At 62.9% G+C, this 27,557-nt stretch overlaps 4 protein-coding genes across 6 annotated transcripts; 2 read left to right on the top strand and 2 right to left on the bottom strand.

The window, feature by feature from the left end:
- Positions 1–635: 635 nt before the first annotated feature.
- On the top strand, positions 636–11,626 carry ZNF598 (zinc finger protein 598, E3 ubiquitin ligase). 2 transcript variants are annotated; one of them, XM_069570533.1, is made up of 12 exons: positions 636–960; positions 5,796–5,908; positions 6,433–6,562; positions 6,729–6,940; positions 7,044–7,261; positions 7,686–7,794; positions 8,393–8,583; positions 8,754–8,838; positions 8,972–9,741; positions 10,201–10,345; positions 10,444–10,594; positions 10,683–11,626. In XM_069570533.1, the coding sequence occupies exons 1-12, from the start codon at positions 733–735 to the stop codon at positions 11,034–11,036; spliced, it is 2,706 nt and encodes a 901-aa protein (XP_069426634.1). In that variant the 5' UTR covers positions 636–732; the 3' UTR covers positions 11,037–11,626. The 2 variants fall into 2 exon arrangements, with proteins under 2 accessions (XP_069426634.1, XP_069426633.1); XM_069570532.1 differs by having other exon boundaries at positions 7,686–7,803.
- Positions 11,627–13,318: 1,692 nt separating this feature from the next.
- On the bottom strand, positions 13,319–17,678 carry SYNGR3 (synaptogyrin 3). Its single transcript, XM_069570531.1, has 4 exons — positions 17,418–17,678; positions 15,327–15,564; positions 14,875–15,017; positions 13,319–14,788 (listed from the first exon to the last, which is right to left on the bottom strand). The coding sequence occupies exons 1-4, from the start codon at positions 17,514–17,516 to the stop codon at positions 14,579–14,581; spliced, it is 690 nt and encodes a 229-aa protein (XP_069426632.1). The 5' UTR covers positions 17,517–17,678; the 3' UTR covers positions 13,319–14,578.
- A 2,541-nt stretch (positions 17,679–20,219) lies between these two features.
- Positions 20,220–23,191, bottom strand: GFER (growth factor, augmenter of liver regeneration). The gene is made up of 3 exons (XM_069570530.1): positions 22,265–23,191; positions 21,801–21,997; positions 20,220–20,911 (listed from the first exon to the last, which is right to left on the bottom strand). The coding sequence occupies exons 1-3, from the start codon at positions 22,514–22,516 to the stop codon at positions 20,749–20,751; spliced, it is 612 nt and encodes a 203-aa protein (XP_069426631.1). The 5' UTR covers positions 22,517–23,191; the 3' UTR covers positions 20,220–20,748.
- A 1,286-nt stretch (positions 23,192–24,477) lies between these two features.
- Positions 24,478–27,490, top strand: NOXO1 (NADPH oxidase organizer 1). 2 transcript variants are annotated; one of them, XM_069570529.1, is made up of 8 exons: positions 24,478–25,418; positions 25,510–25,590; positions 25,750–25,825; positions 25,921–26,101; positions 26,225–26,406; positions 26,524–26,637; positions 26,834–26,951; positions 27,051–27,490. In XM_069570529.1, the coding sequence occupies exons 1-8, from the start codon at positions 25,353–25,355 to the stop codon at positions 27,301–27,303; spliced, it is 1,071 nt and encodes a 356-aa protein (XP_069426630.1). In that variant the 5' UTR covers positions 24,478–25,352; the 3' UTR covers positions 27,304–27,490. The 2 variants fall into 2 exon arrangements, with proteins under 2 accessions (XP_069426630.1, XP_069426629.1); XM_069570528.1 differs by having other exon boundaries at positions 25,020–25,418; positions 25,507–25,590.
- The last annotated feature ends 67 nt before the right edge of the window (positions 27,491–27,557 follow it).

The following is a 27,557-nucleotide window of genomic DNA, read 5'->3' as shown; positions in this document are numbered from 1 at the left end:
CCTCTCCAATGGACTCTGAACTCTGTGTTCAGTGCCTATGGAAACGACAACAGAAGGCGAAAACTCCCTCTGGACAGGCCATAAATTTTTCCATACCTATCGGAGTGTAACCTCAGGCTTATTGATTATCGGCCAACTGTTTAACTCCTTGAGCACATAACACGTGAATGATGGGGTTATTGGGATTGTATTTACCCTTCCTTTGTTTATGTAAGTCTCAAGGAATTTGAAATGATGGGTTCAGACAAGTGCACATGGGATATAAAAGATTTTCACAAATGCTGGTCCAGGTCCTTGGCCAAGAGGAGACTCCACCTTGGGCCCGCTGGTGTAATAAACTGCACTTCACTATGTGCATTGTCCTTCTGAGTGAGTTTGTTTCCCAGAACACGTGGCTACAACAGTATGACCTATCAATATTTGGGTCATAGGTTGCTCCGAGAAGAGAGGGCGGGCCCAGGACAGAGGCCTAGGCGGAGAAGCCGGATGTCCGCAGCCTGGCGCGGGGACAGCGGCAGGCCTCCAAATCGGTCGCCTCCGCCTAGAGCGCCCAGGGCGAAGTCGCCGCTCTAGCTCGCACCTCGCTGAGGCGGAAGTCGCGCACGCACTTCCGCCGGGCGGGCCCGTTGCTGGGCGGGGCGGTGACGTCGCCCCCGGAAGGGGCGGGCCCGCCGGGAGCCAGGCTGTGCGGTGCGGTGCCGCGCCGGCCGGGAGGGGGCCGGATCCCGGACCATGGCGGCGGCTGTGGCGGCGGGCCCGGAGGGGCGGCGCGCGGCCCAGGAGGCGGCGGCGGCGGCAGCACCTGAGCGGGGCGGCGGGAGTTGCGTACTGTGCTGCGGGGACCTGGAGGCCACGGCGCTGGGCCGCTGCGACCACCCGGTGTGCTACCGCTGCTCCACCAAGATGCGGGTGCTGTGCGAGCAGCGGTACTGCGCCGTGTGCCGCGAGGAGCTGCGCCAGGTAAGCCGCGCCGGCGGGCAGCGTGTCGGGACTCCCGGGCGGGCGCGGCCCGGCGGGACGACGGGGCACCCGGCGGCCGGAAGGGGACTTTGCCTTCCTGGTGTCCGGCCGCAGGCCTGGTGGCGCCGGCTTCCGAGAGAGAGGCCCGGCGCGGCTGCCTGTCGTGGAGAGAGGGGGGTCCCCATCGTTGGTCCAGCTGTGGGCCGTCTGGGCGCGGGAGGCAGGCGGTAGTCGAGGTCCCTGTGGGCCCAGAGCCTGCGGGCTTTCCTGTTGACCCCTAGGACTCTTGCCAGGCCGCTGGAAGGGGCATGGTCAGAGCCGGTGCTCCCCGACTCGCTCGGCTTTGGGGGTTTATTCCTCAGGGGTCTCCATCCCGGTGAAGGCAGCAGGGAAAGTGGGCACCTTCAGAGGCGACCTATCCCGGGAGCAGAGGGTCAGTCTGGGCGTTTCCAGGTTAGCCGTGTGTCTGGGTCTCTCTGGGTGACGCTGAGAGAACTCCTTCTGAGACTGGCATTTTCATCTACTAAGTGACTTGTACTCAGACCTGCCACCCAAGGGGAAAGCGAAACCACTGAGGTCTCCTCAGGGTGCCTGGTGAGTGGGGATAAAAGTGTTAGAAGCTTTCATCCTCCTTGCCAGTTTCAGCTGGGAGGGGGGGGGGCTCGGCTCCAGAGTGGAGGGTCGGGAGTTTCTGACTGTCCAGACTTGGAAGTCCCAGTGAGGTCAGAGGGCATCATCTCTGCACCGGCCCCCGCCGGCCCCACAACCCTCCTTGCAATGCCTGCTGCTTGGGGGCACTTAGCTGGAACTCCCTGGGTTTGCTGTGCTTTGAAATTTGTTTGCTTCCAGAGTTGTGAAACTCTCCTGGGATGTGAATGGAAAGCTTGGGGTGGTGATACCTGTCAGGGAATCTAACTTTCTTTCTACAAGTGATGCAGAAACGACATCCTTTTTTCATTTTTTTTTTTTAAGTAGACTTTTATGTTAAAGGAGCCAAGCAAATGCTGTAATCCCATGAGCTCTGTGGGCATATCCTGTACCCTACCTGAAGAAGACATTGGGAGATGCTGTCAGTCTGTGATGGGGTGGAGCAAGACAGACTCGGATCTGGGAGAGGTCTAGGGTGCAGGAGCAGTCGGTGAAACTGTGGATCTGTGTCTTAGTCAGAAGGCTCCTCCCAACTACGCCAGAGCCTGCCTTGCAGGCCAGGCTTGCGTGACGTGACGTAACTCTTGAATGACCAGGTTTCCCAGCACACGTGTAGCTTCCTGGCAGTCAGGCAGGTAGGCAGGCAGGCGCAGCGGAGTCTCCATCCCTGGGCATTGCACGTCTCATTGAGAAAGTAAAGTGTTAGTCGCTCAGTTGGGTCCAACTCTGTGAGACCCCATGGACTGTAGCCCTCCAGGCTCCTCTGTCCATGAGATTCTCCAGGTGAGAATACTGGAGTGGGGAGGAAGTAAGCAGACACCTATATATGGCTCTCATAGCTAGCATCTGGCCTCTGTCATTCCTTGTGGGTCCCACACCCTTCAGGTGCTCTGTGGCAAGGGGGCGTGGACATGAGCTGTCCGGCTGGGGTGTGGTTTGGCATCAGGTACCCCAGCCAAGCCGCCTTCTACCAGGCCTGCTCCAAGTTGCTTGGCAGCAGGAGGAGGTTCTGGGCAGTTTGGGAAGATGATGCTCCTCTCTGTGCATCCGGCTTCCTCCCATGCTTGGACTTGAAATCCACCCCACCCCACCCCCATGCTTCCCTGGTTGAGTCCTGCACTGTCCTCTGAATTCATCCTGTGTCCCATGCCTGCTCAGAAACTTCTGAACCCTGCCTCTCTTCTACCTCTTCTATGGGACTAAGCCTCTAAAAAATTGGGAGGAAAGCACGCCAAGATGCTTTGTGGGACAGGGCAGCTTTGTTCGCTTAATTCCTGCATCTTCACCTGGCGCCTCCCTTGGCTGACCCGGGGGACAGCCCTGCAACTGCTGCTCAGACGAGGAGCCAGATGAGTCAGGATTGCCCAGCAGGTGCTCATGGTGGAGGCCTAGGCTCCTTCCTAGCTGGTGGGCAGTGGCAGCACCGGGCCGCTGACTGAGACTGATGTCAGGTCCCGGGGTCCTGCCCCCTCTTGCCTGATCCTGTCTTTCCCACTGGCCACGTTCTTCTGAAAGACAAGTCTCGTCTTGCTTTCCACCTGGCCCTGATCCCGGGGATGTCAGAAAGGCTTGACGGGGCTGCTGTACAAAGTGGGATGTGTCTGAGCCAGGAGGGACCTTGCAGACAGCCTGGTGCAGCCCCTCTGCCCCATTTCATAGGCAGGAACTGGGAGGGAGGCCAAACCTGCTGACTCTGGTCGTGCTCCCTGTTGTCCTGGCTCCTCTTCCCCAGGGGGCCGCTCTCACCCTGGTCACGGCGGACACCATTGTCTTCTGCGCTCACTCTCCGTGAGTGCTCCCTGCTCGCTGGGAGTGGGGAGCAGCAAGGCCCTGGGCAGACACTCCCCTGGGTGGGGAGTCCAAGAAGGCTTTCGCCCCTCTCTCCCTCTCATCAGGGCCTCATCCTTTTGGGGCCCACCCAGGGGCACTCTTTCCCACTTGATCATTTACTGCTTGGCCCACCCAGGGGCTGCCCGGAATGGCCCATCCTCAAGTGTCTAGGCCTGGCCTGTACTCTATCCTGGGACCCCTCCCATCCCCGGAGTGGGGGGTCTCAGGCCCCCATACCCTCCTCCTTGTGCAGCTATCCGTTCTTGCTGCTCGCCTCACCCTCTCTTGAGGCAGGGACACTGGCTGCTCCCGCCCGTCATCTGGCCCAGTCCTGGGGGCCCTGTGCTGCTCCCAGGCTGTGTGCGAGGGGCAGTCAGTGTTGCCCCGTCCCACCTGCCAGCCTGCTCACCTCATTCTCAAACGAACATGGCCTGAGCCTGCACGCCCACGGCCACGTTCCCTTCCTAAGCCTCTTCTGTACTCCAGTCCCTTCCTGAGCCTGCCCAGTGTCCCCCTTTGGCCTGGCTCAGTTGCGCCCAGCCCGGACTGTCCCACCAGACTGCTCCGGAGGGACAGACCCCCCCTAAGCTGATGGTCACCCGGTCCAGTGAGGGTACTCACATCCAGGGACAGACTCCACCTGTGGTGGATCGAAGCGGCACTCTGAGTGGAGGGGCCTCCCCACACCGGTGTTTCTGGGGAGGGATATCATTTCTCTGCTGTCTGCCAGCCCGGGACACTTTGGAAGCTTCGGGGCGTCCCTCGAGGGCTGGTCATGGGAGCTCGGTGTCCTGGAGGCTGGCTCCTGTGCTCTGCAGCGCCAGCAGGTCTTAACAGTTTGGGGCCCTGCACCTGCGGGCACCTGTCCCCGGGCACGAATGGGGGATCTGTTCTGGAAAAGCACCCCTGGGAGTGGAGGCAAGGCAGGGCTGGGCGTGGGCTTGCTCTTGGAGTGCAGATTCCACGAGAAGAGGCCAGTGTGTGGCCCGGGCCTTTCCCACGTCCCTTCTGGACCTGTCGGGAGATCCTGGGCAGAGGGTATAGGGTGAGCCTTGGAGGCAGAGCAAGATTCCACTGTGAAGACAGGCCACAGGAGTGCGGCTGGTGTAGCTGGGGCCACAGCCCCCACGTCCCTCTGCCTGGCTTGCCAGCGTGGTGATGGGAAGAAAGGTCTGCGGGGCCTGTCATCCCCCCACCCCTGGACCCTCAGGTCGGGCGTGGCTGGACTGGGACAATTCCTTTGGGGCGGGAGGGGGCAAGGCTTGGCTGCCCCCAAACAATGGGGCATGTCCTCAGAAGTGGAGGCTAAGCTCCCCATCTCCCCCCGCCCCGCACCACCAGAGCCCCCAGGAACCGGTTTTCACCACCTTGCTCTGGTGGCCGGCATAACCACTCAGTCTCTCCAGCCAGTCCTCCGTTCCCCCAATTTCATGGCTGTTCTGGTTTTAGACATCCTCTGTAGCTGGGCCTAAATATAACAGGGGTGACCCTGACGTGGCCTTTCCCAAGGTGAGGATGTCCCCTGGGTGTGCTGGCGCAGACGCTGAGCTGAGGCGAGTAGCCAGCTCCAGGCCGGGGGCAGTGGCAGATCAGAAAGGCGCTGAGCAAAGAGGTGGGCCCATGTGGTCTTGGTGGTAGGGTGGGGAGGATGGGGGGGCCGGAGAATGGGGACCCCTGCAGGGAGCAGGGCCCTTGTCAGCTCAGGGGGACCTGCGCCTGCAGGAGGGCCCTGGGGGCCAGGCTGGGGTGACCTTGTCCCGCGTCATGGTCTGGCCCAGCAGCTTTACTGAGTGCTAGAGACCCTGAGAAGCGGCCAGCTGCAGAGTTTCATGTCCATCATACCAGCTCAGCCGTGTGGCACCCCCAGACCGAGCAATTAATGGGGAGGAAGCTGGCCAAGAACAGCGGGGCCATGACCAAGTCCTGGGGGGGCACCCCCTCCCGTGACATCACAGAAGCCTCATGGGAGAGGAGGGCGGCCAGGTCTGATGCACTGTCGCCTGATACAGCCTGGCGGGCGGCAGCCACTCTTTCCTCAGCTGCTCCTTGGAGTGTCTCTTCTTCCTCCTGAGCCTGTTGTCCTGTGCTCAGCACCCGTGTGATTGAGCCCCCGGTGGCCGTCTGTCTGATCCGTCACTGTCCCCGGGCAGCCTGTCTGTCTAGGGTGGGTGGGGTCACTGCCCCCTGGAGGCGTGGCCGGCTGTTGCCTCTCTGTCCCGGCCGCCCTCGGGGGGTCTGGCTGGGTGTGGGGAGGGGCTCCAGGAGGGGCCCTCAGTGCCCCCTTTGCTTTCGGCCTGACGGCGCCCTGCAGTGGGTGTCCGCAGCCTGCCCAGTGGTCCCTTTGGGTCTGGTTTCAGGTGGTCTTCGGGAGGACACTGCCTGCCTTTGCCACCATCCCTCTTCACCAGCTGCAGCACGAGAAAAAGTATGACATCTACTTTACAGATGGAAGAGTGTTCGCCCTCTACAGGTGAGAGCGGACTTCCTAGCCGGGGTCCTGTGGGGCTGCGGGCGCACTGCATCCCGCCTGTGCTCCTCGCTTCCCTCGGGGGTGCAACGTCAGGGCCTGGCGGCTGGTTCCTGTCCGCGGGCTCTCCTGGGCTCTCCTGGAACGGGGATGCTCACAGCCCCCTCCTGCGGTGGTGGTGGAGGTGGGGGGTGTGGCGGGGGAGTTCCAGGGTTCTGTGAGGTGCGCCAGAGCTGGTGCGAGTCAGGTTCTTCACCTGTAGAGGAAAAACGCCATAAGGGGTACGGTCGTCTTGGGGGTAGCCCCCGTCTTCCAGGTGGGGGTCCATCCCCTTGGCCGGGGCCTTGTCTGGCTCAGGCCCCGGCGCTGTCTGATGCAGCAGTCCGAGTGCCCGCCCTCCTGGCCCTCGCTCCCGGGGTACCTGCAGGGCCGCGGGGGGGCGGGGGGGGCGTGGGGTTCTCGTGCTCCCTGGGGCTGGTGGTGCTGAGTGTCTGGGGGGCGGGGGGGCTGGCCGGGTGTCTCCCCAGGCAGCTGCTGCAGCACGAGTGCCCACGCTGTCCTGAGCGGCCGCCCTTCAGCCTCTTCGGGGACCTGGAGCAGCACATGCGGAAGCAGCATGAGCTGTTCTGCTGCAAGCTGTGCCTCAGGCACCTGCAGGTGAGCCCGCCTCCCGGAGCCCCGCCGCCCCTCACTTCGCGGGCCACCAGGTGGAAGGGCCTGGGCCGCACTGAGGCCACTAGAGGCTCTCTGCGCCGTGGGGCCGGGGAGGGGCGGGAGGCCTGGGAGCCCGCCCACTCCCGCGCCCAGCGCCCCTTCCCTGCAGATCTTCACGCATGAGCGGAAGTGGTACTCGCGCAAGGACCTGGCTCGGCACCGCATGCAGGGGGACCCCGACGACACGTCGCACCGCGGACACCCCCTCTGCAAGTTCTGTGACGAGCGCTACCTGGACAACGACGAGCTGCTCAAGCACCTGCGTCGTGACCACTACTTCTGCCACTTCTGCGACGCGGATGGGGCTCAGGACTACTACAGGTGGGCACGGCGGGGCCCGGGGTGCCACAGGTGGGTGTGGGTACATGGGGACTCCTGGACCAGGCGGGCCGGCGCAGGCCCTGCTGACGCCCGGTCCCCGCAGTGACTATGCATATCTGCGCGAGCACTTCCGCGAGAAGCACTTCCTGTGCGAGGAGGGCCGCTGCAGCACCGAGCAGTTCACTCACGCCTTCCGCACGGAGATCGACCTGAAGGCCCACAGGACGGCCTGCCACAGCCGCAGCCGCGCCGAGGCCCGCCAGAACCGCCAGATCGACCTGCAGTTCAGCTATGCACCGCGGCACTCACGCCGGAGCGAGGGTGAGCGGGGTCCCCGCCATTTGCGCGCCCTGCAGGCCTCAGACCCAGGCCCTGACCCGACCCCTCAGCGTCAGCAGGGACGAGGGACACAGCCGTGAGCACGTGCGGACGGGAGCTCTTCATGCGGCCTGGCTCCCAGAGGGCCTCGGCTCTGCTGTGCGGAGGTCCCTGGGCCTCTTCTCTGGGTCAGGAGGATTACTGAGTGCCTGCTGCGTGGGAGTCCCTCCTGGGACGGTGGGGCCAGGACCCCCAGGCCCCTCTCTCATCCCAGTTCCTGCTTGATCTGGTGTGCGGGCCGTAGGGGCCCGGGGCCACTGTGACCCCTGAGAGGCGTCTGTGCCTGCCCCTCGGGTCCACGCTATGATGCACAGGGAGGTCTCTGCAGGGTCCGGCCTGGGCCTGACTGGCTGTGTGCTGGCTGCAGGGGTCATCGGCGGCGAGGACTATGAGGAACTGGACAGGTACAACCGCCAGGGCCGCACAGGCCGGGCCAGCGGCCGCGGAGCCCAGCAGAGCCGCCGAGGAAGCTGGAGGTACAAGAGGTGGGAGGATTTGCGAGTCGCCAGGACCTCTGTCCACCTGGCCTCACCAGAGGCTGGGGCATTGTGGACAGCTGGGCTGAGACAGGCGCTGGATCAGGGAGCTTGGCCTTCTGGTCTCTGTGTCCCAGGCATGGCAACAGGGCCACTTAGTGTCCTGAGTGGGGTGTTCTCCTTTCTCCGCTCATTTAACCAGGGATGCCACGACCCTACAGACGGGGGTGTGAGGGGCCCCAGTCTCGGAGGTGCAGTGCAGGTGTGCCAGGAGGCCCTGGCGTGGCGGACACATGCTCTGGCTGGGCTGCCCCCGTGTCCGGCTGGACCGAGGCATCTGTGGTACCCAGGCGCTGCCCCAGAGAACTGGGCTGGGTGTTTCCCGGGCGCTGGAGCCCGAGGTTGGCGGGGAGGTGGTCCTGCTGTCCCCACAGCGCCCTCGCCTGGCCAGGGAGGCCGGGCTGGCACCTGTTCCGCTGGCTGCTGGCAGGCTGGCCTCTGAGGTCCCGGCTTCCTGGGGTGAGGCCCCTCCCTAGCCCTTTCCATTGCGTCGCTGTAGTCCTGGGCCTGGCCCAGCCTGAAGGCCTCCCCATCCCAGGGAAGAAGAGGACCGAGAAGTGGCAGCCGCCATCCGGGCCTCGGTGGCCACCCAGCAGCAGCAGCAGGAGACGCGCAGGACTGAGGACCGGGAAGAGGGCGGCAGGCCCAAGAAGGAGGAAGTGGGGCTGCGGGGTCCCGAGGAGGCCCGCGGCCCCCGGCGCCCAGCCCGGACTCCAGGCGAGGGCCCAGGTGAGCAGCTCCCCCGCAGGCAGGCCCACCCTGGCCCAACAGGCGGGATGTGGGCTCCTGACCACAAGGTCAGTGAGAAGCCACTGCTCTCCAGTTGGTCACCCCGCCAGGCCTGATCCTGCCCCCTCGACACTGTTCAGCTCTGACAAGGGTTCTTGTGTGTCTCGCAGGTCCCAAGGAAGCCTCCGCCAACGGTCCTATCAGCCAGGAGGCCTTTTCCACCACTGGCCCAGCTGCAGGAGCCACACTCCCAAAGTACACGCGTGTGGGGCTGGGGCTTCTACGGAGGGTTGGGAGGGTGGGTGTGGACGCCAGGGCTCCTGCAGAGGCAGGGGCCGGGGCAGGCCAGAGCCCACAGGCTGCTGACCCCTGTCCGCTTTCTGCACAGCGCTCTCCCACCCCCCACTTCGAAGCTCAAGGATGAAGACTTCCCCAGCCTCTGTGCCTCCGCTTCATCCTCGAGCTCTGCGGCAGCCGCCCCAGGCCCTGTGGGGCTGGCGCTGGCTTACCCTGTGCCCGCCAGAGGCAGGACCACCTTCCAGGAGGAAGACTTCCCTGCCCTGGTGCCCTCTGCCTCCAAGCCTAGCAGCGCCCCCACCAGCCTCATCTCTGCCTGGAACAGTGGGGCCAGCAAGAAGGTGGCGCATCCTGCCCCAGGGTCCCAGTCCACCAGTGGGGCCAGCCAGCCCCCCAGGAAGTCTGGCAAGGGGGGAAAGGGGGGCAAAAAGGGTGGGCCGCTGCCCGCAGAGGAGGTGGAGGAGGATGGCCGTGCAGGCCTCACGGCCCAGGAGCTGCGGAGCGTGCCCACGACGGTCGCCGTCTCCTCCCTGCTGGCCGGGGCTGCCACCCAGACCTTTACCAAGGTCAGCAAGAAGAAGAAGATGGGCTCCGAGAAGTCGGGTACCGCGTCGCCCCCACCCCCTGACAGAGAGGGGCCCCCTGGGGCCGAGCTGGCCCCCACGGCTGCCCCTGGCAGAGCTGAGGGGCCTGCCACCGTCATCGTCAATGGACACTCAGAGGGGCCGGCCCCGGCTCGGAGCACCCCCAAGGAGCCCCCTGGGCTCCCAAGGCCCCTGGGGCCACCCCCCTGCCCCACGCCCCAGGAAGACTTCCCAGCGCTCTGTGGCTCCTGCCCACCCAGGATGCCCCCACCTCCAGGTAGGTGTGCTGGGCCCAGGCCTGCTACGGGGCCCTGGGAAGGGGCCGCGGTAGTAGAATGAGGCTCAGGGTGGCGCAGGCAGGCAGGGAGGCCGTGTAGGCCCTTCCCACTGCCTCTTAGCCTGGTAGCCAGATCTGGATGCAGGCGGCAGGCCTGTGATCCCGTGGCCATGGTCTGCCGTATGGCTCCCCTGCGCCCTTTCTTCCTGCAAGTCGGGGAGTCCTGGCACCCTCTGGAGATGAGGACAGAGCAGTTAACTCAGGCCAGGGTTTGCCATGAGGAGCACAACACGCGTGCTGGCCCTTGGCAGCGTCAGCGTCAGCAGGCCCTGGACCCACTCTGTGGGGACGGGCTGCTCTATGGGGAGGGGCGGCGTGGGAAGTGGGGACCAGGGCCTGCCTGTGCCTGACCAGTGAGGTCACGTCCTGGGACCTTCCCATGCACCCCACGCCCCGCAGGCTTCAACGCCGTGGTGCTCCTGAAGGGCACCCCACCTCCGCCGGGCCTGGCGCCCCCCGTCAGCAAGCCACCCCCCGGCTTCTCCGGCCTTCCGTCTAGCCCCCACACGGCCTGTGTCCCCAGCACTACGACCACCACGAAAGCGTAAGTGTGGGCGGGCCCCTGGCCCCGTGCCCCCAGGGGAGAGTGCCCTCACCTTGGGCCTCCCCAAAGGCAGAAGCCTCCACCTCCTTCCGATTCAGACCCAGGCCAACGCCTGTGCCCCGGGCCTACCTGGTCCCCGAGAACTTCCGGGAGAGGAACCTGCAGCTCATCCAGTCCATCAGGGACTTCCTGCAGAGTGACGAGGCCCGCTTCAGCAAGTTCAAGAGCTACTCGGGGGAGTTCAGACAGGTCAGGCAGGCAGGGGTGCAGGGGGCTGGCCCGGCCACCGGGGCCCAGGCCGGGGCCGGGCGTGACTGGGTCTGGCTCTGGCTGGCAGGGCGTGATCTCTGCAGCCCAGTATTACAAGAGTTGCCGGGACCTGCTGGGGGAGAACTTCGAGAAGATCTTCAACGAGCTGCTGGTGCTGCTGCCCGATACAGCCAAGCAGCAGGAGCTGCTGTTGGCTCACACGGACTTCCGCGGCCGCGAGAAGCCTCCCGGCACGAAGGCCAAGAAGAACAGGAAGAGCGCGTGGCAGGCCAGCACCCGGCAGGTGGGCCTGGACTGCTGTGTGTGCCCCACTTGCCAGCAGGTGCTGGCGCACGGCGATGTGGGCAGCCACCAGGCGCTGCACGCCGCCCGGGACGATGACTTCCCCTCCCTGCAGGCCCTCGCCAGGATCCTCACGTAGCTCCGATGTAGCTCCCGCCAGCGCAGGCAGGAGCCACCGCACCCACAGGCCTCCTTTCTCCCCGTCCCCACCCCCAGGCAGCCCGTGAGGCCACCTGCTCAGGCCCCTCAGCTGGCCGGCTCTCCGGGATCGCCGGGAAGGCCCGCCATGACTTGCTGGCACACCCTTGTGGGGGATCCCTCTGGATTCCTCCTGGAAACTAGAGAGACCCCTGCCGCAGCAGCAGGCTGCTCTGGGTTTACGTTCTCATGCGCTGGAGGGCACCGGGGAGGGAAGGGCCAGGTGCCGGGACCTGTGTGTGCTCTCAGGGCTGGTGGCCACAGTGGCCCCTTCCTGGAGCCCCGGAGCCCTAGCGCTGCAGCATCGCGGTCCCTGAGCTAGGGTCCATGGGTGCTGGAGTCAGATATTGAGTGTGTTGTGTAAACAGTTGGCTGTTTCGTGACTAAAGAACGTTCAGGATTAAAAGACACAAAATTGTGCTACTTGAAGTTGAATCTTTTTATGAGACTAGCTGAATCTGGGATCTCCAATTGTCTCTGAACTTTTATAAGACAGTTTATCTTCAAATAAATTTATTTTGCAATAATGCACATAGCTGGTGTTCTCAGCTTCTCTGCATTCTGGGGTCACCCCACTCAGAGTGGTCAGACACTATAGCTTAGGTGGTCTCAGTGAGTACTGTGGGCCAGGGGTGCGAGGCCTGTGGGGAGAGGGGGGCAGCCAGGCTCTGCTCACAGGCAGAAGCAGCTGACCCCGGGCCTGGGTCTTGGAGGTAAGCACAGCCCAAGCCCTCCAGGAGCAGAGCCAGCCATGCTTGACCTACACTGTGTACCCAGTAAAACTGTCCTTCCAGAACCCAGGAGTCACACAGACCCAAGGTTTACATCCACGGGCCACTGAGAGAGCTTCTAAAGTAAACTCCAGCAGGAACCATTTAGAAACGGATCCAGTATTCTGGAAACGAACCAGGCATGTGCTAAGATCTCCCCATTCTGCCACAAATACATATAAATAGTAGGAATCAAGAGCTAAACACATAGCCACCTCCAGATGAGGCAACATCCTTACTTGAGAAGAAATGGAGATGTCTTTCTGAAAGAAGCAGAAGTGGGTGGGCACTGCCTGTCTGAACCTGAGGGCCTACCTACTTATGCTGAGACTGGAGCAAGCTTCTGGGTGATGGCTGAGCTTCGGCGCCTGCTAGGAAGCAGAGCCGTCACCCTCTTCGCTCTCCATAGGGCTGCTAGGAGGCCACCTGCGTTCCCTATCACACAGGAGAAGCCCCCCGTAGCTGATGCCCTCTGAAGACAGCACAAGCCAACATCCGCAAAGAGTAACCTAGAAGCTGGGCTATCTCACTCATGATACTAAAAACGCCGATTCTTAAAGAACCAAGAACCATAACAATACCAAGCAACAAAGCCTGATGACAAGCACCACCCTGAGTAGTTTATGTTAACAAGTTCATGTTAACACCTACTGCACCTTAGCAGCTACTACACTTACTGCAAGGAGATCGAAACAGTCCATCCTAAAGGAAATCAATCCTGAATATTCATTGGAAGGACTGATGCTGAAGCTGAAATTCCAATACTCGCCCACCTGATGAGAACTGACTCACGGGAAAAGACCCTGATGCTGGGAAAGACTGAAGGCGGGAGGAAAAGGGGACGACAGAGGATGAGATGGTTGGATAGCATCACCGACTCGATGGACATGAGTTTGAGTAAGCTCCGAGAGTTGGAGATGGACAGGGAGGCCTGGTGTGTTGTAATCCATGGGGTATCAAAGCGTCGGACACGACTGAGCAACTGAACTGAACTGCACCTTTGACCATGGGAACTGCTCTTCTCTGGAAGGGTACAAGTTGAGACCAAGCTTGAACATGGCCAAGCCAGAAAGAACCCCAGCCCTAGGTCCTGCCTGCTTCCTTGAATCAACTAGAAGGTTAACCAGTAAGAAATGAAAAAGTAACTGAAATAAAACTCCCAAAAGATGAATTCAAAAGTCAGCAAGACCAAGCTGGGGATGTCTCCGAAGGGGAGCTGGCCATGGAACGTGGCTCTGGACACTGCATGGTACACAGGGCAGGGGTCTCAGGAACAGGAGGTGGTAAGAAGGGGCCATCTGGAGAAATCGCAACGGTTTTCCCTAGCACTCTCCAGAACAGGGGCATCAGCCTGGTCTCTACCTCCAGGCCCCCTTCTGGATTCTGGGCCCTGGTGCTCTTTGGGTCCCAATATCCGGTACTGGAGGGGCAGGAGTGGAAAGGTCACAGTAAACTCATTTACCATCTTTATTGTAAAGAAGTTGCAGTTGGAACATGGGACACTGAAAATACACAATCACGGATTGTTCTTTCAGAAGAGGGAAGGAGAGATCCATATATACAAAAATTGTAAACATGTTCACTTAAATATCCACAAATAATCGGTCTATGCTACAATGTACAGGGTTGTCACTCAACTGCAACTCCTGAGAGAGGCATCTGTCTGTAAGAATGAACGTGGCAACCGCATTTGGTATTGACTTAATGTGAAAAGCCAGCTTCGAGCAATGCATGAGTACTCAGCTATGCAGAGGGACTCCCCCCCACCTCGGGCTGGGCCTTAAAGTGGGGTGCAGTGTGGGGAGCTGGACTAGTCGAGGAGGCCTAGGTAAAGGGGTTTGCAAGGAATGGCCATCTCCAGGGCATGGTGGGCAGGTGGAGCCTCGAGACCTCTCCTCGTGGGGGGCGTGTCCTGCAGGCATCCAGTGTCTGGAGCTTCCCTGGGGCAAGGTCTTACTGAAAGGCTGCGCGAGAGGGCTGATGCTCAGGCCTACAGCCATGTTGTGCTTTCCTGGCCAGAGCTGCCCGCAGCCCAGCAGGGGCCTGGGCTGAGGCAGGTAAGGGCTGGAGCTGGGACCACAGACAGAGGGGCTGCTTGTGGGGAACTACAAGGTGAAACCTTTAGACTTGACCACAATCACAACATCCACAGGGCCGGGCTACTCTAGTGCACCTGTGAGAGGAAACGGGGGCAGCTCCAGGCAGAGCAGGGGGCCCCGCAGGGTGAGACACCAGGGCAGAGTGAGGACCACCACTATCCACGGGGACAGGGGATGGGGAACTGGCCACGCTTGCCGGGCCACAGGGTGAGGGCAGTGTCCCTTCCCCCAGGCACCCCAAGTCCAGGGCAGCCCCCGCATCCGGCTATGGAGGGCAGCTGAACCTCTGACCCCGGAGTGGGCAGGTGAGCCCTGGCTGGCTCACGAGGGGAATGGCTCCCTGCCAGGCTGGCCCATTTGAGGCTGGAGGACACGTGCCCAGGGCCATGATATTCCCTCCTCAGGACCTTTGGCCCTGAGCTGGGGACTAAAGGGACCGGAGGAACTTGGGGGGCACAGCCAAGGCACCCTGGAGGCCACTTTCTCTTGGCCCCAGATGACCCACAGCATCCACTCCCAGCTGCTGGGTCGGGAGGACCTGAGGGAGGCCCCAGGAGGCCTTGGACCCTGCATGGGTGGGACAGCCTTTGCGCCTCGTCTTGGCCTGCTGGCCTCTAGTAGGCAGGGACCTGGTACCCTTTGGGGCTGGTGTCCAGGGTCTCGGTGAAGGGCGGGCTCTGATAGGTCTCCGTGCCTTCCACACCGCTGCCCACCGGGTAGCCCGGGTAGGTCTGGCCTGCCCCAGCACCCAGCTGCTCGGTGGCAAAGAGCGACATGTCGGTGCCCAGACGGAACCGCTGCAGGGCCTTCACGGTAAGCGCCACCTGAGGGGGAGGCCGGGGTCAGCCAGGGCTGACCCTGCCCGGACCCTGCCCGAGCCCCAGCCCCGCCGCCAGCCGGCCGCACTCACCCAGCTGAGGATGGAGAAGAAGCTGAAGGTGATGACGGCGCGCGCCGCGTCCCCTGCCTGCGCCGTGCCCGGCCCGGGCGCCGTGCGCTGCCACTGGTTGGTGAGGAAACAAAAGCCCACGAACCACAGGAAGGACCAGAGGCCTGCGGGACGGCGGACTGACAGGTCGGGGGGCGCTCCACGCAGGCGCCGGGCCCAAACAGGAAAGAGACCCCGCCCCTGGGCCTGTCCCTGCCCACTCGATGAGAACCGCGCCCCCGGCCCCGCCCCGCCCGCCCCCGCCCGCCCCGCCCCGCCCGCCCCACCCCGCCCCGCCCGCCCCACCCCGCCCCGCCCGCCCCACCCCGCCCCGCCCGCCCCACCCCGCCCCGCCCGCCCCACCCCGCCCCGCCCGCCCCACCCGGCCCCGCCCGCCCCACCCGGCCCCGCCCGCCCCACCCGGCCCCGCCCACCTGAGAAGCCGAGGTCGAGCAGCACGGCGCGCCGCCGGTCGCGGACGCTGCTGATCTGCTGGAAGCGCACGTCGAGCAGCAGGAAGCTGGCGCAGGCGAGGAAGGCCCCGAGGCCGAGCGCGACTCCGAAGCGGCAGGCGCCCGCGTTGCCGTTGAAGACGCAGCGTAGCTCTGGGCCGCTGTCGGCGTTCACGTAGCCCTCGTTGACTATGGGCCCGAAGACGGCGATGGAGAACACCTGCGGGCGGCGGCGGGAGGCGCTCAGGGCCCTGCGGTACCCCTTAGGTCTCCTAGCCCACCGTGAGCGCCCATGTGCCCCTGAAGCCCAGGATCCATCTCGGAGGGGGGCGGTGTCTTCAGGGACCCCTCCCTTAATACCTACCTCAGGTGTAGTAACTGTAGACACAGCCTTTAGTGAGGATCTACTGTGCACTGTACTTAAAATGGCTACATGCCTTATTAGTGCATGGAATTCTCCGAAACAACCGCGAAGGTGCCACGGTTCTTATCTGCTTTGTAGATAGGGAGTTCGGGGCTCCAGCAGGTGAAGTGACTTGTCCAGGGGTCACATGGTTGGTAAGAGCCAGGGCTGGCATTCGAGCTGTGTCCTCTGTACCTTGTGGAGCCCGAAGTGTCTCCCATGGCCCACTCCAGAGCGTGGGGACTGGATCTGTGACCCCCAGGCTTGAGTCAGCAGGGTTGGGAGAGTAGATGTGGAGTGGGGAGAGAGGGGGCATGGGGCACACAGCAGAGGGACAGCTGCACAGAGTTGTCAGCCAGGACCTGAGTGCACCCTGCCTTCAGCATGCCCGAGCTGTGCAGTCTTGTTTCCCAGCATGCCAAATGTAGCAGGCACGACTCATGGGGTGGCTGTGTTAGAAATAATGCCCACCCAGCATCCTGCACTTTGTGGGCACTCCGGTCTGGGATTAATCATCAATACCAGCCATAAGTTCTGGGGTTCAGTCATACCTCAGTGCCCTGTGGCTGGAAGGCAAGGGAGGTGGTGTTAAGTGTTAGTCCCTCAGTCATGGCTGACTCTTTGTGACCCCATGGACTGTAGCCACAGTCCTTTTAAACTGGATGCTGCTCTTGGAGCCTTGGGCAGCCATCTGTTTCTAAAAAAAGAAAAGACCTCCAATTTCAACTTCATTTTTCTCCTTTCCTGCCCAGCTCCTAGAGACTAAGAGGGAAACCAAAGTGCAAGATACTGACATGTACCTCCCAACTGGTCCACCAGTTGGGTCAGAGCTGGAACCAGAACGTAGGGTCCCTACTATCTGGTCTAGCCAGAGTCACTCCACCCCAGGGCCCCTGCCCTACCCTGAGCACCACCCTCCTGGAAGACAGGTGAGTAGATGCCAGCACCAGCTGCCAGCAGGTGGGCACAACCCAGAACTTGGCATTCCACGTTCCGTGTCTCCTGCCTGAACGGATGGGAAGGAAGAACAGGCCACTGGACCTAGGGTTGCTCCAGTAGGCTAGCCTGCACCAAATCTGCCCCTCCCACACCACCTCCAGGAAGCCCTCCCAGTGCAGAGCCCCTTCCAGCTGCCCCAGGCAGAGGAATCCCGAAGCACCTCCACCCCCAACTCAACGGTTGCAACCGGGGGGTCCTGGGAAGGGCCAGTTTCCTTCGAAGGAGCCTGGAGGATGTGCGCGCAGGAGAAGCAAGGGGGAGCCTCGGCCAGATTCTCTCGGTTCCGGTAGCCTCTCCTAGTGCTGAGGCTGAGCGCCCAAGCCCTCCGCGAATCCCGTCCCCACCCCTGTGCCCGTTTCCAAGCGTGAACACAGGAAAAACGGAGCGAGGGCTGAGGAAGGGCACTGAGTTAGACCTAAGGAAGAACTGGGAGGTGGGTGCGGCGGGTGGTGACCCCTCAAGGTCCCCGGCTGTCGCCGCCGGCCCCTCCCCCGCCGGCAGGTGGGCGCACCCAGCCCGGTGACGTCACCCTAACCTGCGGCCGGCGGGGGAAGGGCCGGCGTGGATGGGGAAGGGGCGAAGGGCAGGGGCAAGGCAGAGGTGATCGGGGTGCGGTTGGCGAGGCGAGGTGGGAGGGGGTATCGGGGCGGGGGCTGGGGCCGGCCACTCACCCAGGATGCGACCCGCAGCAGGGTCTGGGGCCGCCGCGCGAAGCTCACAGGGTCCAGGGCTGCCCCCGCGCGTCCCGCGCCGAACGAGCCTCCCTCCATGGCCAGCCTGGGCGGACCGCGCGCACCCGGGGCCCTCTGTCCGCCTGTCCGTCGGGCCGGCCCCACCCGAGGCCGCCCGGGGATGCTGCGAGTGCTGATGCTGCCGGTGCGGCCAGTGCTGCTGCCGCCGCCGCCGCCGCCTTTCGGGAGCGCGCGCCCGCTGCGGCGGGGATGCGCGGGGCGGCACCGAGCCCGCGCCCCCCCCCACCCCCGGTCCACGCGCGCAGGGCTGGAGACCTCACCTCCCTCCGCCCCGCCCACTTTCCACCCCCGGTTGGCACCGCAGGACCACCCCACCCGCCAGGAGACCACTCTACCCGCCAGTCCCCACCAGGAGGCAAGGTCAAGGGGCCGAGTGCCCCCACCCCAAAAATAGTCCGGAGTCAGCAGGGCCCGCAGACACTGGGCTCAGCCTTTGCGGTAGCCACACGGATAGACGGACGGTCGTGACCCTGCTCCTCTGAACAGGGCCCGTTGCTGAGTATATAAGGAAGTAACAAACCCAGGGTTCCAGTGTCTCTCCCCAGCCCTCAGGGAAAGAGAACCCAGCTTCCATGAGTCCCCCTTCTCCTTCAGAGGATTCCAGCCTCCCTAACCGCATGGGGCACTTCTGCCCTCAGGGCACTGCCCAGGCAGGCAGAGCCCAGAGGCCTTCCGGGTTGGAGGTGGGGCGCCTCTGCTCTTATCCTGTGGCTGGAAGTGGTCCTGCGGCGGGTGCCCACTGAGCCCCCTCCACACTCCTGGGTCTCCCCAACTGACTTTTGGCAGTGGGGAGTTTGGCAGAGCGGGTGCCTGGCTCCGTTGCACACCTGCTGGGTTTCTTCCAGAGATCACCCAGCTTGGGGTTGGACAGGGTCCCTTCCTTCATGGTCCTTCCAGGGCGCTGGGCAGGGGCCCAGGTGACGCTTGTTCCTGTCCAGGACATTTGAGGAAAGTCCACATTCCTTGAGCATTGGCAGGGCCTAGCATTCCACCACCCTCTGTGGAGAAGGGGACTCTTTTTACCCCCTTTCTTCAGATGGTAAACAGCCAGTCCGGGAGTTCCCTGGCAGTCCAGTGGTTAGGACTCGGCACTTTCTCTGCCAAGGCCGGGTTTGATCCCTGGTCAGGGAACTAGTAAGATCGCGTAAGCTATACAACGTGACCAAGTTTGTTTGTTTGTTTTTTAAAAAGTCTGGTTTAGTTCCTTGATCCCAGAAAGTGAAGAGCCGGGATTGAAACCCAGGTCACTACCATGCCAGGACAGATGACGCCAGTTTCTATCCAGGACATTGAGTAAAGGTGTGACCTGGTTGACTTGATGCTTCATGCATCTGGTCCCACACCTCTCACCTGCCAGCAACAGTTCCGTCTCATCCATCATTCATTTCCCCTTTTACTTGATTGGTTACATCGGTGCCTAAACCTGCTACTCCCTTCCACTCCTGAACCCACTTCCCTCCAGCTGTCACTGCTCCTTTTAGTCCCAGGGGCAATTCAGGCACTGCCATCCTTTTCCAATCCTCCTGGGCACACTCTGACGTCACCCTCTCCTCCTGTTCCTCCTACTTCATGGCCCCTTTTCTTGTCTCTTCCTGTGACCTTTGAGCTTAGGAGTCCCCGTGTCTGGTCCTGGGGCTCTTCTCCCTGCTCTGTGCTCACTCTCTTGGTCTCCATGCTCACAGCTTGAGCCAGGACTTTCCCTTGAACTTGAGTCCCTCTTGTTGTAGCCTGGAAATCAGTCTGCTGCAAAGTTAAGAGTTTTATTGGGAGGTGAAACTTTGAGGAAGCCAGAGTTAGGGAAGAAGGGAAGTGAGGAGAGCCAGCATGGAAGGCGTGAGCTGACCATAGCCCTGCTGGCTCCCAGCACGAAGGTCCCCCTGTGCTGGGGGCGTCCATCTGGTGTACCAAAGAATAGCGACTTCTCCGCTGGTTGCCCCTATTTCTTTGTGTCACCTGGCCCCTCTGGGTAGCCCCTGTGGAAGCCAGCACCCCTGTGGAGCCAGTGTGGTGAAGATGCCGAGGAGAGGCTGTGCTAAAGGCTGGCTCTTGCCCAGGAAGGGGCTGAGACATGCTAGGGAGAGGTGACCAGAGCTTTATGACCACAGGGGTGGGGCACACTCTTGCTGGGCCATCCCAGCTGGGAACCAAACCCTGGGAATGGGTGTGGTTGAGAGGATCTGGGAAGGCCCTAAAGCTGGGTCTAGGTCACCCCCAAACCTGCACCACTCATAGCCTTCTCATCTCACTGACACACTGGGCAACTCCCTCCTTCCAGTGGCTTGGGCCAGAAGCCTGTAGTCACCTTGGACTCCACCTTCAGAATGTATCCAGTGATGTCTGCCACCCACCCTGGGGTGAGCTTCCCTCTCAGCTGCTGTGGAGTAGGTGTTCCTCCCTACTCTCGGCCACCTCCGCCACATTCCAGCTCAAGTCACACCTTGCCGTCCCTCCGCTCCAGATCCTCCACGATGCATGTTTGGTCAGAGCTGGGTGTCAGAACCACATCCTTACTGGGGCCTTGAGGACCTTCTGTCATTCAACCTCCCCTCCTCTGATCCACTCTCCCTCGGCTCCAGCAACTCAGCCTCCTGTTCCTGAATATCCTAGCCCACCCTGGCCTTGGAAAGGCCCCCTTCTCCTGGGGAGCCAGAACCCAGATAAGGAAGCAGCAGGCCTGTCCGCTGTTGCAAGTCCCAGCACAAAATACGCTGAAGCCAGGGCTTCGGTCATTTCTCCAGCATTTTATTTTGGTCTTGAGTTCCACGGAACCTGTAAGGCCAGAGGCCGGATTGGAGGTGAGCAGCAGAGTTCGGCCCATAAGCCTCTTTCCTGATGTGCAAACAGCGCACAGCCTCCGGGGCTACAGTCACTATCCCACGCTGTCCCTCACTACAAGGTGGGGAGACACTGGCCAGGCCTGAGGGGCGAGATGGTGGTGCCCAGCCAGGCCTGTGGGCTTCCTGTGTGGAGAAGGTGGCAGGGTGGGTGAGCAGGAGGCCAAATCCTGAAGGGAAGGGACGTCCTGGGCTGCCCCTGCCTCCCGTCGATAGCCTCACAGGCCCACAGTGAGGAGGCCACCACTGAGGTGCCTGCATCGGGCTCCTCCACTTCTCCTCCGAACCGGAGAGGGAGAGGGTTCCCAGGGCAGGGTCTGGGGACCACCCAACGGAGACACCACCGGCTCTGTGTGTGATGGCACTTTAATGAGCCCCGCCCCCTCTGGCCGGGCCTCCCCAGGCTCAGCCGCTGGCTAGTCACAGGAGCCATCCTTCCAGCCGTCGCGCCAGCGCTCGTCCACCAGTGAGCAGTCGAAGTCTGGCTTGCCCAGCTTCCGGTTCACCTCGTTGTGCAGACGGCAGAGCCACTGGGTGAAGCTCACCCGAGTGCGCGTGTCTGGCTGGTCCCTGTATATCCTGCGTGAGGGGGAGCACGTGCAGGAGGGGGCAGGCTGTGCTCCCAGCATGCCCGCCCCACCATCTTCCTGGCTTGCCCAATCCAGGGAAGAGAGCTGGGGCCTAGATTTAGGGGTGCCCTCATGCTCTGAGGAATTCCCAGAAGGGAGCTGACCCTCCAGCCTCAAGTCCCAGTTGACTCTTAGGCCTGCTCCAACCCCTACCTAGGGCACGTGGCAAACCCTGACAAGAGCCCCGGGCAAGACATTAAGGCACAAGGTCTCCGCTTTACAGCCTGATAACAATCAGGAGGCCTCACCCCAGCGTCCCTGGCCCCAGGCAGCGTGTGGAGGGGCAGGGCTGGAATAAAGGCCTACCTGAAAACCAGGTCTGCTTCTTCACACCTTTGGCCCTGCCACACCACCTCAGCAAGAGACCTCGTATAAATAAATGCCCAGGCTCCAAACAGCAAGGGCTGCCCTTTTTACCCCACAGCCAGCCCAGAAATGCTTATGGCTGCCAAACAACAGTTCTTGGGCTCCCCAAAAAGGTGGCTCTTGGAAGCAAAAGCAGTGAGTTCCCAAGGCCTTGAAACTGAAGGTCCTGCTCCAGAAGCTAGACAGAGTGGAGTCCCTGGAAACCTGCCAGAGTCTTCATCAGTGCTAAGCAAGGGATCTCATGAGAGTAGCCCTCCCGGGGAGGGAGCTCCGTGGTTGCAGAAAGCAGCAGCCCCCAGCAGCAGCCCCAGGCCTGGCCTTTAAGGAGAAAGGCGATGGCTCCAGAATCCCTCCGCTGTTGGTGGTCCCTAGACAACCCGCTGCCACGACGGCCTCTACTTCTCTAGGCTCCCCTTTATGACATCTGCCAGGGGCCCCAGACCCAGGCTGCACACTCTGCAGACACGACTCACCTTTTCCTTATGTCTTCGGCACACTCTTCACACGGGTAAAACTTGGAAAATAAATGTATGAACTGGGCCATATCCTGCTGTTGCTCTGGGGTGGGCAGGTCGGGGTAGTAGGCAGCCAGGGTATGGAGGACAGCCCAGCTGTTGCGGCCCAGTTCCTCGCGATCCTGAGGGCAATCCTCCCTAAACTTGCTGTCCCGCTGTGGAAGGAGGCCGACCAAGGGTCAGTTCGGTTTTCCCCGACCAGAAACCTACAAAGTTCCCTATTTTTTTTTTTTCCGCCCCAGCCGGAGACCCACTGACCGGAGAAAAAGTCCTGGGGCCGATCCAGCCCACACATGGCCAAGAGCCAAAAGGCTGGGCCTACCTTGGGGGCACGGTTAGGAAGCGCCGACCCCCGGGGAGGGGGCGGGGAGCCTGTCCAGGGTGCCCGAGGACAAGGTGTGGGGGCCCCCCTACGCCTGCACCTTCTGCTGCGTGCGCATCCACGACTTGAAGTCCACGCAGGCCCGGCAGGGCCACCGCGGGGAGGCGAGCTCGGAGGCCGGAGGGTCGGACGCCGGCCCCGCGGATGGCGCCCGGGCCGAAGCAGCGGCTTTTCTCCCACCTGCGCCGCGGCCGCGCGCGTCCGTCACCAGGTCGTCCGTCACCTCGGAGCGCGCGCCGCCAGGAAGGAAGATCCCAGTGCCGAAGCGGCCGCGCTCGCTGGGCGCCGCCATGCCGCCCGCGCAGTGCCTGCCGGGCCAGCGCAGCCGCCACGACCGCAACCAGGCGGGCTCCAGGCCAGCGCGCGCGCCGCCGCCGCCAGAGCGCGACCGCAGAAGCCGGGCGCGCGCGCAGCGGACGCGGAGCTGGGCCCGGGGGCGGGGCCCGGTGCGGGGGCGCGGCTGGCGGCCCGGGTCCGCGCCCCGGGAGATGCAGGAGTGCGAACTGGGGACGCGCCGGAGGCCCGAGCCGCGGTTTGCGCGGCGCCGGAGCGCCGAGCCTTAGTCTTGCGCCTGGGCCTCGTTCCACCGCCCGAGCCGGTCTTGTGTCGGCCGTAGCACAGCTCCCGCTTCCTCGAGTATATCACTGTGTTGTGGATGACGACCCATGGGAGCGACGCGGCTTCGGGCTGCGGCCTTCTGGACCTCCGTGTTGAGGCCCGCGACGGCCTCATCGCTCCGCTCCGACCTTCTCGCGTGCCTGCGGCTTGGCTCTGTGCCCTCCGCTGGGGGCGCGCCCGGGACCGGTGCTTGGCGCCTGGGCAATGCGGGGCGGGGCTGTGAGCGCACAAAGGGCGGTGCAGCTGAGGGTTCGGCGAGTCCGCCTAGGCGACCGGCGCCATCGCCATGGGTTCCCGCCTAGGCTGGGCGGGTCGAGCCTGCAAAGGAGGAGGTGCGTCTCTGGACTCCGGGGAGCACTGAGCAGCCCCTCTCCTCTCTGCTCAGCCCCACAGCCTACCTGAAGGGGTTAAACCCAGGTGGGGCGTGGTCTCAGGGATACCACTGCTTCCATAGGTACTTTAATTCCACATGTACATTAATATGCACATTAATTGATTCTGCAAATACCTGTGTAGTGCCTGATCTGTCTTTAGCACTGCTCTAGGCTCTCGACAGGGCCAGGAGCAAGATTCGTTCCTCCCTGACCTCCTCAGTCTAGTGGTCAAGACGGAAAAAACAAGAGTCACACTAATAAGTGTTTAGATACAAGCTGTGATGGAGGCTATGAACAGGGTGTGTTAAATCTAGGAGGCCTCCTTGAGGAGTTGACCTTTAGGCAGAGAGGCCTGAAGAATGAGAAATCAGCTGAGGAAGGTTGTCAGAGCCAACGTAGGAGGGAGGAGGAGCTTGACTTCCTGCTTGGGCAGAAAGGCCAGTGTGGGACAGGACCTGGGAAGGGTGGTGTGAGCAGAGGTCCTGAGGTGGCCAGGAGCCCACTGAGGACACCATCAACTGACCCAGGAGCTGGGGATGTGTGCTGAGGACCCTGGGACAGTGTTGGGAAGTTTGGGGGAGGGTACCCTGGCCTGATCCCATTTCGGTTTTGCATAGATTCTTCTGGAGAGTGGATTTCACGACAGCAAGTGAGGACCACAGGCTTTGAGGGGGGAGCATGGAGCTGTTGTAGTGGTCCAGGTGAGAGGTGAGGGAGGGAATGTGGAGAGTGTGGAGAGCATCTCAGTTGGGGGGGGGGTGGGGAACATGGGTCAGCCATGCAGGGAGGGGCTGCAGCGTCCTTCTAGGTCCCTGGCTGTGAGCACACTGGCCCTTCAACTTCTCTGTCTTCCAAGGGAGCAGGAGCCGTCCCACTCTGTACCCTACCAGGCCAGCGGCCCCCACTGAGATTGCCAAGAGTGTGACAGCTGGACTGAAGGCACTTTGTAAAAATTAGGCCTGTGTCCACAGGTGTTCATTGCCTGGGCCAAGACCAGGGGAGGTTTGAAGGCTTCAGAGAGCGCCTCTGGCTGGACAGATGCACAAAGGCCTTTTGTCAGGCCGGGGTGGCTTCCTGACCCCTCCCTCCCTCCAGGGCTTGGGTGGAGGAGCTGGGACTGAGGCCCACCTGCCAGAGTGTGACTGAGGGAGGAGGGGAAGGGCCGTCAGAGTGCCGCCAGGCTGGCCGCCCCTCCCAGCTCTCAGAGGTGTGGGCGGGGGTAAGGAAGAACCCCTGCGCGCCAGGTTTGGATGGGCTCTCGGCTCCCCTGTAAGGCGGTGGTCCCGAGATGTGGCCCCCGGGCGCAACGTCTGGGGATTCTAGGGCCTTCCCTTCAACGCCCCAGCCAGTTGGGGGAGGGTCACTCCTGACCTCAGAGGTTGTGTCTGCAGCGCACTGATAAATCATGAATTCAGAGGTGATTCTCAGAACAGTCCTAGCCATTCCCAATTCCACCTCACCATTCCCAATGCTAGTGACTACAGATGGACCCTCTTCATCCTGCTGCAAGCCCCTCCACCACAGCAGGACCTGTGGGGTGGGCCTGTGAGGTCTGCCTCTCCCCAGCAGATGAAGAAACCCTGACAATATATGTTTAACACAAATTTCCTCCTCTGCCATTTGGGGACATTAAGAGACCTTTCCTCCAATGTGAGGATTAAGCCAAACAAAGCACTTAAGAGCCTTTAATATTTTCCTGGTGACGACTACAGTCAGCTCAGGGACAGAGCCAGGGGCACACCAGGCCACTGGGCGGCTCTGCCCAGCCTGGGCACCAGCAGAGCGTGGCGAGCCGGGAGGGGTGGCCTGGCGGTGCTCTAATGGCCCTTCCTTCCCCTCCTCCCCCCACGCTCACACTCTGGCAGGAACCGCCCCCCCACCGTCACTGCTTCCCCTCCTACCCGGGGAGCCCCATGCCCCTGCCTCCCCAGGTGAGGGGTGCGGCAAGGAAGCGGGGAAGGCCCCAGTCAAGGGCAGGGTGGTGCAGCCAGGACTGGGGCACTGCTGGGGAATTCCAGCCTTCCGGGTGCCCAAGGCCTTCCCTCCTACCCCCATGGGCAGGGAGGTAGTGGGACCCGGGGTCACGCCCAGCAGACTCCCAGAAGTCCCTCACGGAGATCTGGGGAGGTCACCAGGATGGCGGGAGCCCGGCACCCGGTGTGTGTGAGTGGGGCAGCTCTGGTGCAGACAGACAGGCTCCAGGTAGGAGCCCATGGGACCCCTGCCAGCCCCAGAGGAGGTGGGGGAGCTCCTGGCCCAGCGCCTCCAAGATGCCGCCAACCTTCCCCAGCAGGCGTTCGCCTTCTCCGTGTGCTGGTCCGATGGCAGCGACAGCTTCGTGCGCAGAAGCTGGGAGGACTTCAGGAGACTCCACGTGAGTCAGCCACCCGACTTCCCCAGCAGCCTGACCCACGGGAGACCACCCACACCCTGCCCTTGTGCCCACTCAGGCTTTCAGCCAAGGGACCCCTGCCTGCCCTCCCAGGGGAACCTAGTGGGCCCTCGGAGACCAATGATGCCTGTTCTCGCTCAGAAAACCCTCAAGGAGACCTTCCCGGTGGAGGCAGGCCTGCTGCGGAGATCTGATCGCGTTCTCCCCAAGCTCCCAGGTCAGGCCAGCAGGGATCCAGGAGGGTGGGGGCGGCAGCAGTGGGATGTGAGGAGCCTGGGCGGGGCTCCCACAGCTGCCCCGTCCTGCCCGCAGCCGATGCACCCTGGCTGGTGCTCCGAGGCCGCACCGGCCGAGGCCTGGCCCGCCTGCAGCTGCTGGAGGCCTACCTGAGGGCGCTGCTGGTGGCCAGGGAGCGCGTGTCCCGCAGCCCAGTGCTCACTGGCTTCTTCGAGCCACAACCTCCGGACTTGGAGCCTATGCTGCCACCCGGCAGGTGCCTGCCCCGAGGACGGGGGAGGAGTGGTGGGGAAGAGCCCACAAGTGGGGAGGCTTGGAGGCTGGACGGGCCTGTGGGAGACACCTGACACCTCTCCCCTGCACCCTGGGCCCTCACCAGCCTGGTGATCCTGCCCAACCCGCAAGAGCCCCCGCCAGGCCCCCCATGCAGCCCTGCCATCCGCACCCTGGAGGCCCAGAGCCTGCGCTGCCTGCAGCCCTTCAGCACGCAGGACACTCGGGGCCAGCCCTTCCGCGCTCAGGCCCACGAGGCCCTGGATGTGCTGCTACGACACCCCTCAGGTGGGCTGATGCCCCGCAGGTGGGCTGGTGGCAGTCAGAGGGACAGGCCCTTCAGCCCCTGGGATCCCAGCGGGCTGCAGGAACTGAAGACCCTGCCCATCCCCCTCTCGGGCACAGGCTGGTGGCTAGTGGCAAACGAGGACCAGCAGACGGCGTGGTTTCCTGCTCCCTACCTGGAGGAGGCGGCCCCACACCAGGGACAGGATGGGGGACAGCCCCTGGGGTTAAGTGGTGAGACTGACCCTCCTCCCCACACCCCCGCCGTCATGGGGCAGTGTCCAGCGCACGCTGGGGGAGAGGCGCCACGGGATGGCGGGGGTGACGGTGGCCCTGCAGTGTCTGCTTGGTCCCACTGGGCTTTAGAAGGGGTCTCTGGTATTGAGAGACCTCTGAAGCCCCATGGTGACCACCCAGCGTCTACCCCCAGGGTCCCAGTTCTGTGCTGTCTGCGCCTATGAGAGCAGCCGGGCTGATGAGCTGTCCGTGCCCGCAGGGGCACGCGTGCATGTGCTGGAAGCCTCTGACCGAGGCTGGTGGCTGTGCAGGTGTGTGGGCTGGGGCTCTAGCAGCCGGTCTGGTGCGGCGGGGCGGGGCGGGGTGGGGTGGGGCGGGGCCCAGAGCCAACCAAACTCTTCGTCCTACAGGTTCCGAGGCTGCACCGGTCTTCTCCCAGCTGTGACACTGCAGCATGATGGGCTGGGCACCCTCCTCAGCGGGCCGTGGCTCCACCATGGGGCTGATGGTGCAGAGGGCGGGGAGGGCAAGGCCCATGGCTCCCCCAGGTCCCCCCAGGCCGTGATGCTTCCGCCTCCTGTGCCTGCTCGGCCACCTCTGAGCGCCATTCAGAGCCGCTGCTGCACCATCACCCGTAAGGCACTACAGCAGGGAGCCCCCTGAGAGAGTGTGGCTTATCGTGGAGGGCGGTGCTGTGCACCCCAGACCCCAGGGATCACCCCAGGCTCCAGAGCCCAGGGATGACGGCTAACAGCCACCTCAGCCTCAGGGCCGTGGGAGGAGCGGTGGAGGTGGGGCTTGCTGGGCCGCATGCCCCTGGTGTGCCCTGAGTAAAGCTCTCCTGACTGACCGTGCCGTGTCTGTGTTGAAGGGCAGGTCTGGGGGTGGGCCACCTGTGGCCCAGGACCGGGGGTGAG

Source organism: Ovis canadensis, chromosome 24 (assembly GCF_042477335.2).
Source record: "Ovis canadensis isolate MfBH-ARS-UI-01 breed Bighorn chromosome 24, ARS-UI_OviCan_v2, whole genome shotgun sequence".
Taxonomy (NCBI): domain Eukaryota; kingdom Metazoa; phylum Chordata; class Mammalia; order Artiodactyla; family Bovidae; genus Ovis; species Ovis canadensis.
Note: the sequence above shows the minus strand (reverse complement) of the source record. Positions and strands in the feature narration are given on the sequence as shown.

Coding starts and splice junctions, on each gene's coding strand:
- ZNF598 (XM_069570532.1), top strand. CDS start 733: ATGGCGGCGGCTGTGGCGGCGGGCCCGGAGGGGCGGCGCGCGGCCCAG. Junction 8,839..8,971: donor GCAGGAGCCACACTCCCAAA/GTACACGCGTGT, acceptor CTTTCTGCACAG/CGCTCTCCCACCCCCCACTT. Junction 10,595..10,682: donor ACTCGGGGGAGTTCAGACAG/GTCAGGCAGGCA, acceptor TCTGGCTGGCAG/GGCGTGATCTCTGCAGCCCA.
- SYNGR3 (XM_069570531.1), bottom strand. CDS start 17,516: ATGGAGGGAGGCTCGTTCGGCGCGGGACGCGCGGGGGCAGCCCTGGAC. Junction 15,565..17,417: donor TGCTGCGGGTCGCATCCTGG/GTGAGTGGCCGG, acceptor CGCCGCCCGCAG/GTGTTCTCCATCGCCGTCTT. Junction 14,789..14,874: donor TCTTCTCCATCCTCAGCTGG/GTGAGTGCGGCC, acceptor CCTCCCCCTCAG/GTGGCGCTTACCGTGAAGGC.
- GFER (XM_069570530.1), bottom strand. CDS start 22,516: ATGGCGGCGCCCAGCGAGCGCGGCCGCTTCGGCACTGGGATCTTCCTT. Junction 21,998..22,264: donor GGATGCGCACGCAGCAGAAG/GTGCAGGCGTAG, acceptor CTCCTTCCACAG/CGGGACAGCAAGTTTAGGGA. Junction 20,912..21,800: donor GCCGAAGACATAAGGAAAAG/GTGAGTCGTGTC, acceptor CCCCTCACGCAG/GATATACAGGGACCAGCCAG.
- NOXO1 (XM_069570528.1), top strand. CDS start 25,353: ATGGCGGGAGCCCGGCACCCGGTGTGTGTGAGTGGGGCAGCTCTGGTG. Junction 25,591..25,749: donor AGGACTTCAGGAGACTCCAC/GTGAGTCAGCCA, acceptor GTTCTCGCTCAG/AAAACCCTCAAGGAGACCTT. Junction 26,638..26,833: donor ACAGCCCCTGGGGTTAAGTG/GTGAGACTGACC, acceptor GTCTACCCCCAG/GGTCCCAGTTCTGTGCTGTC.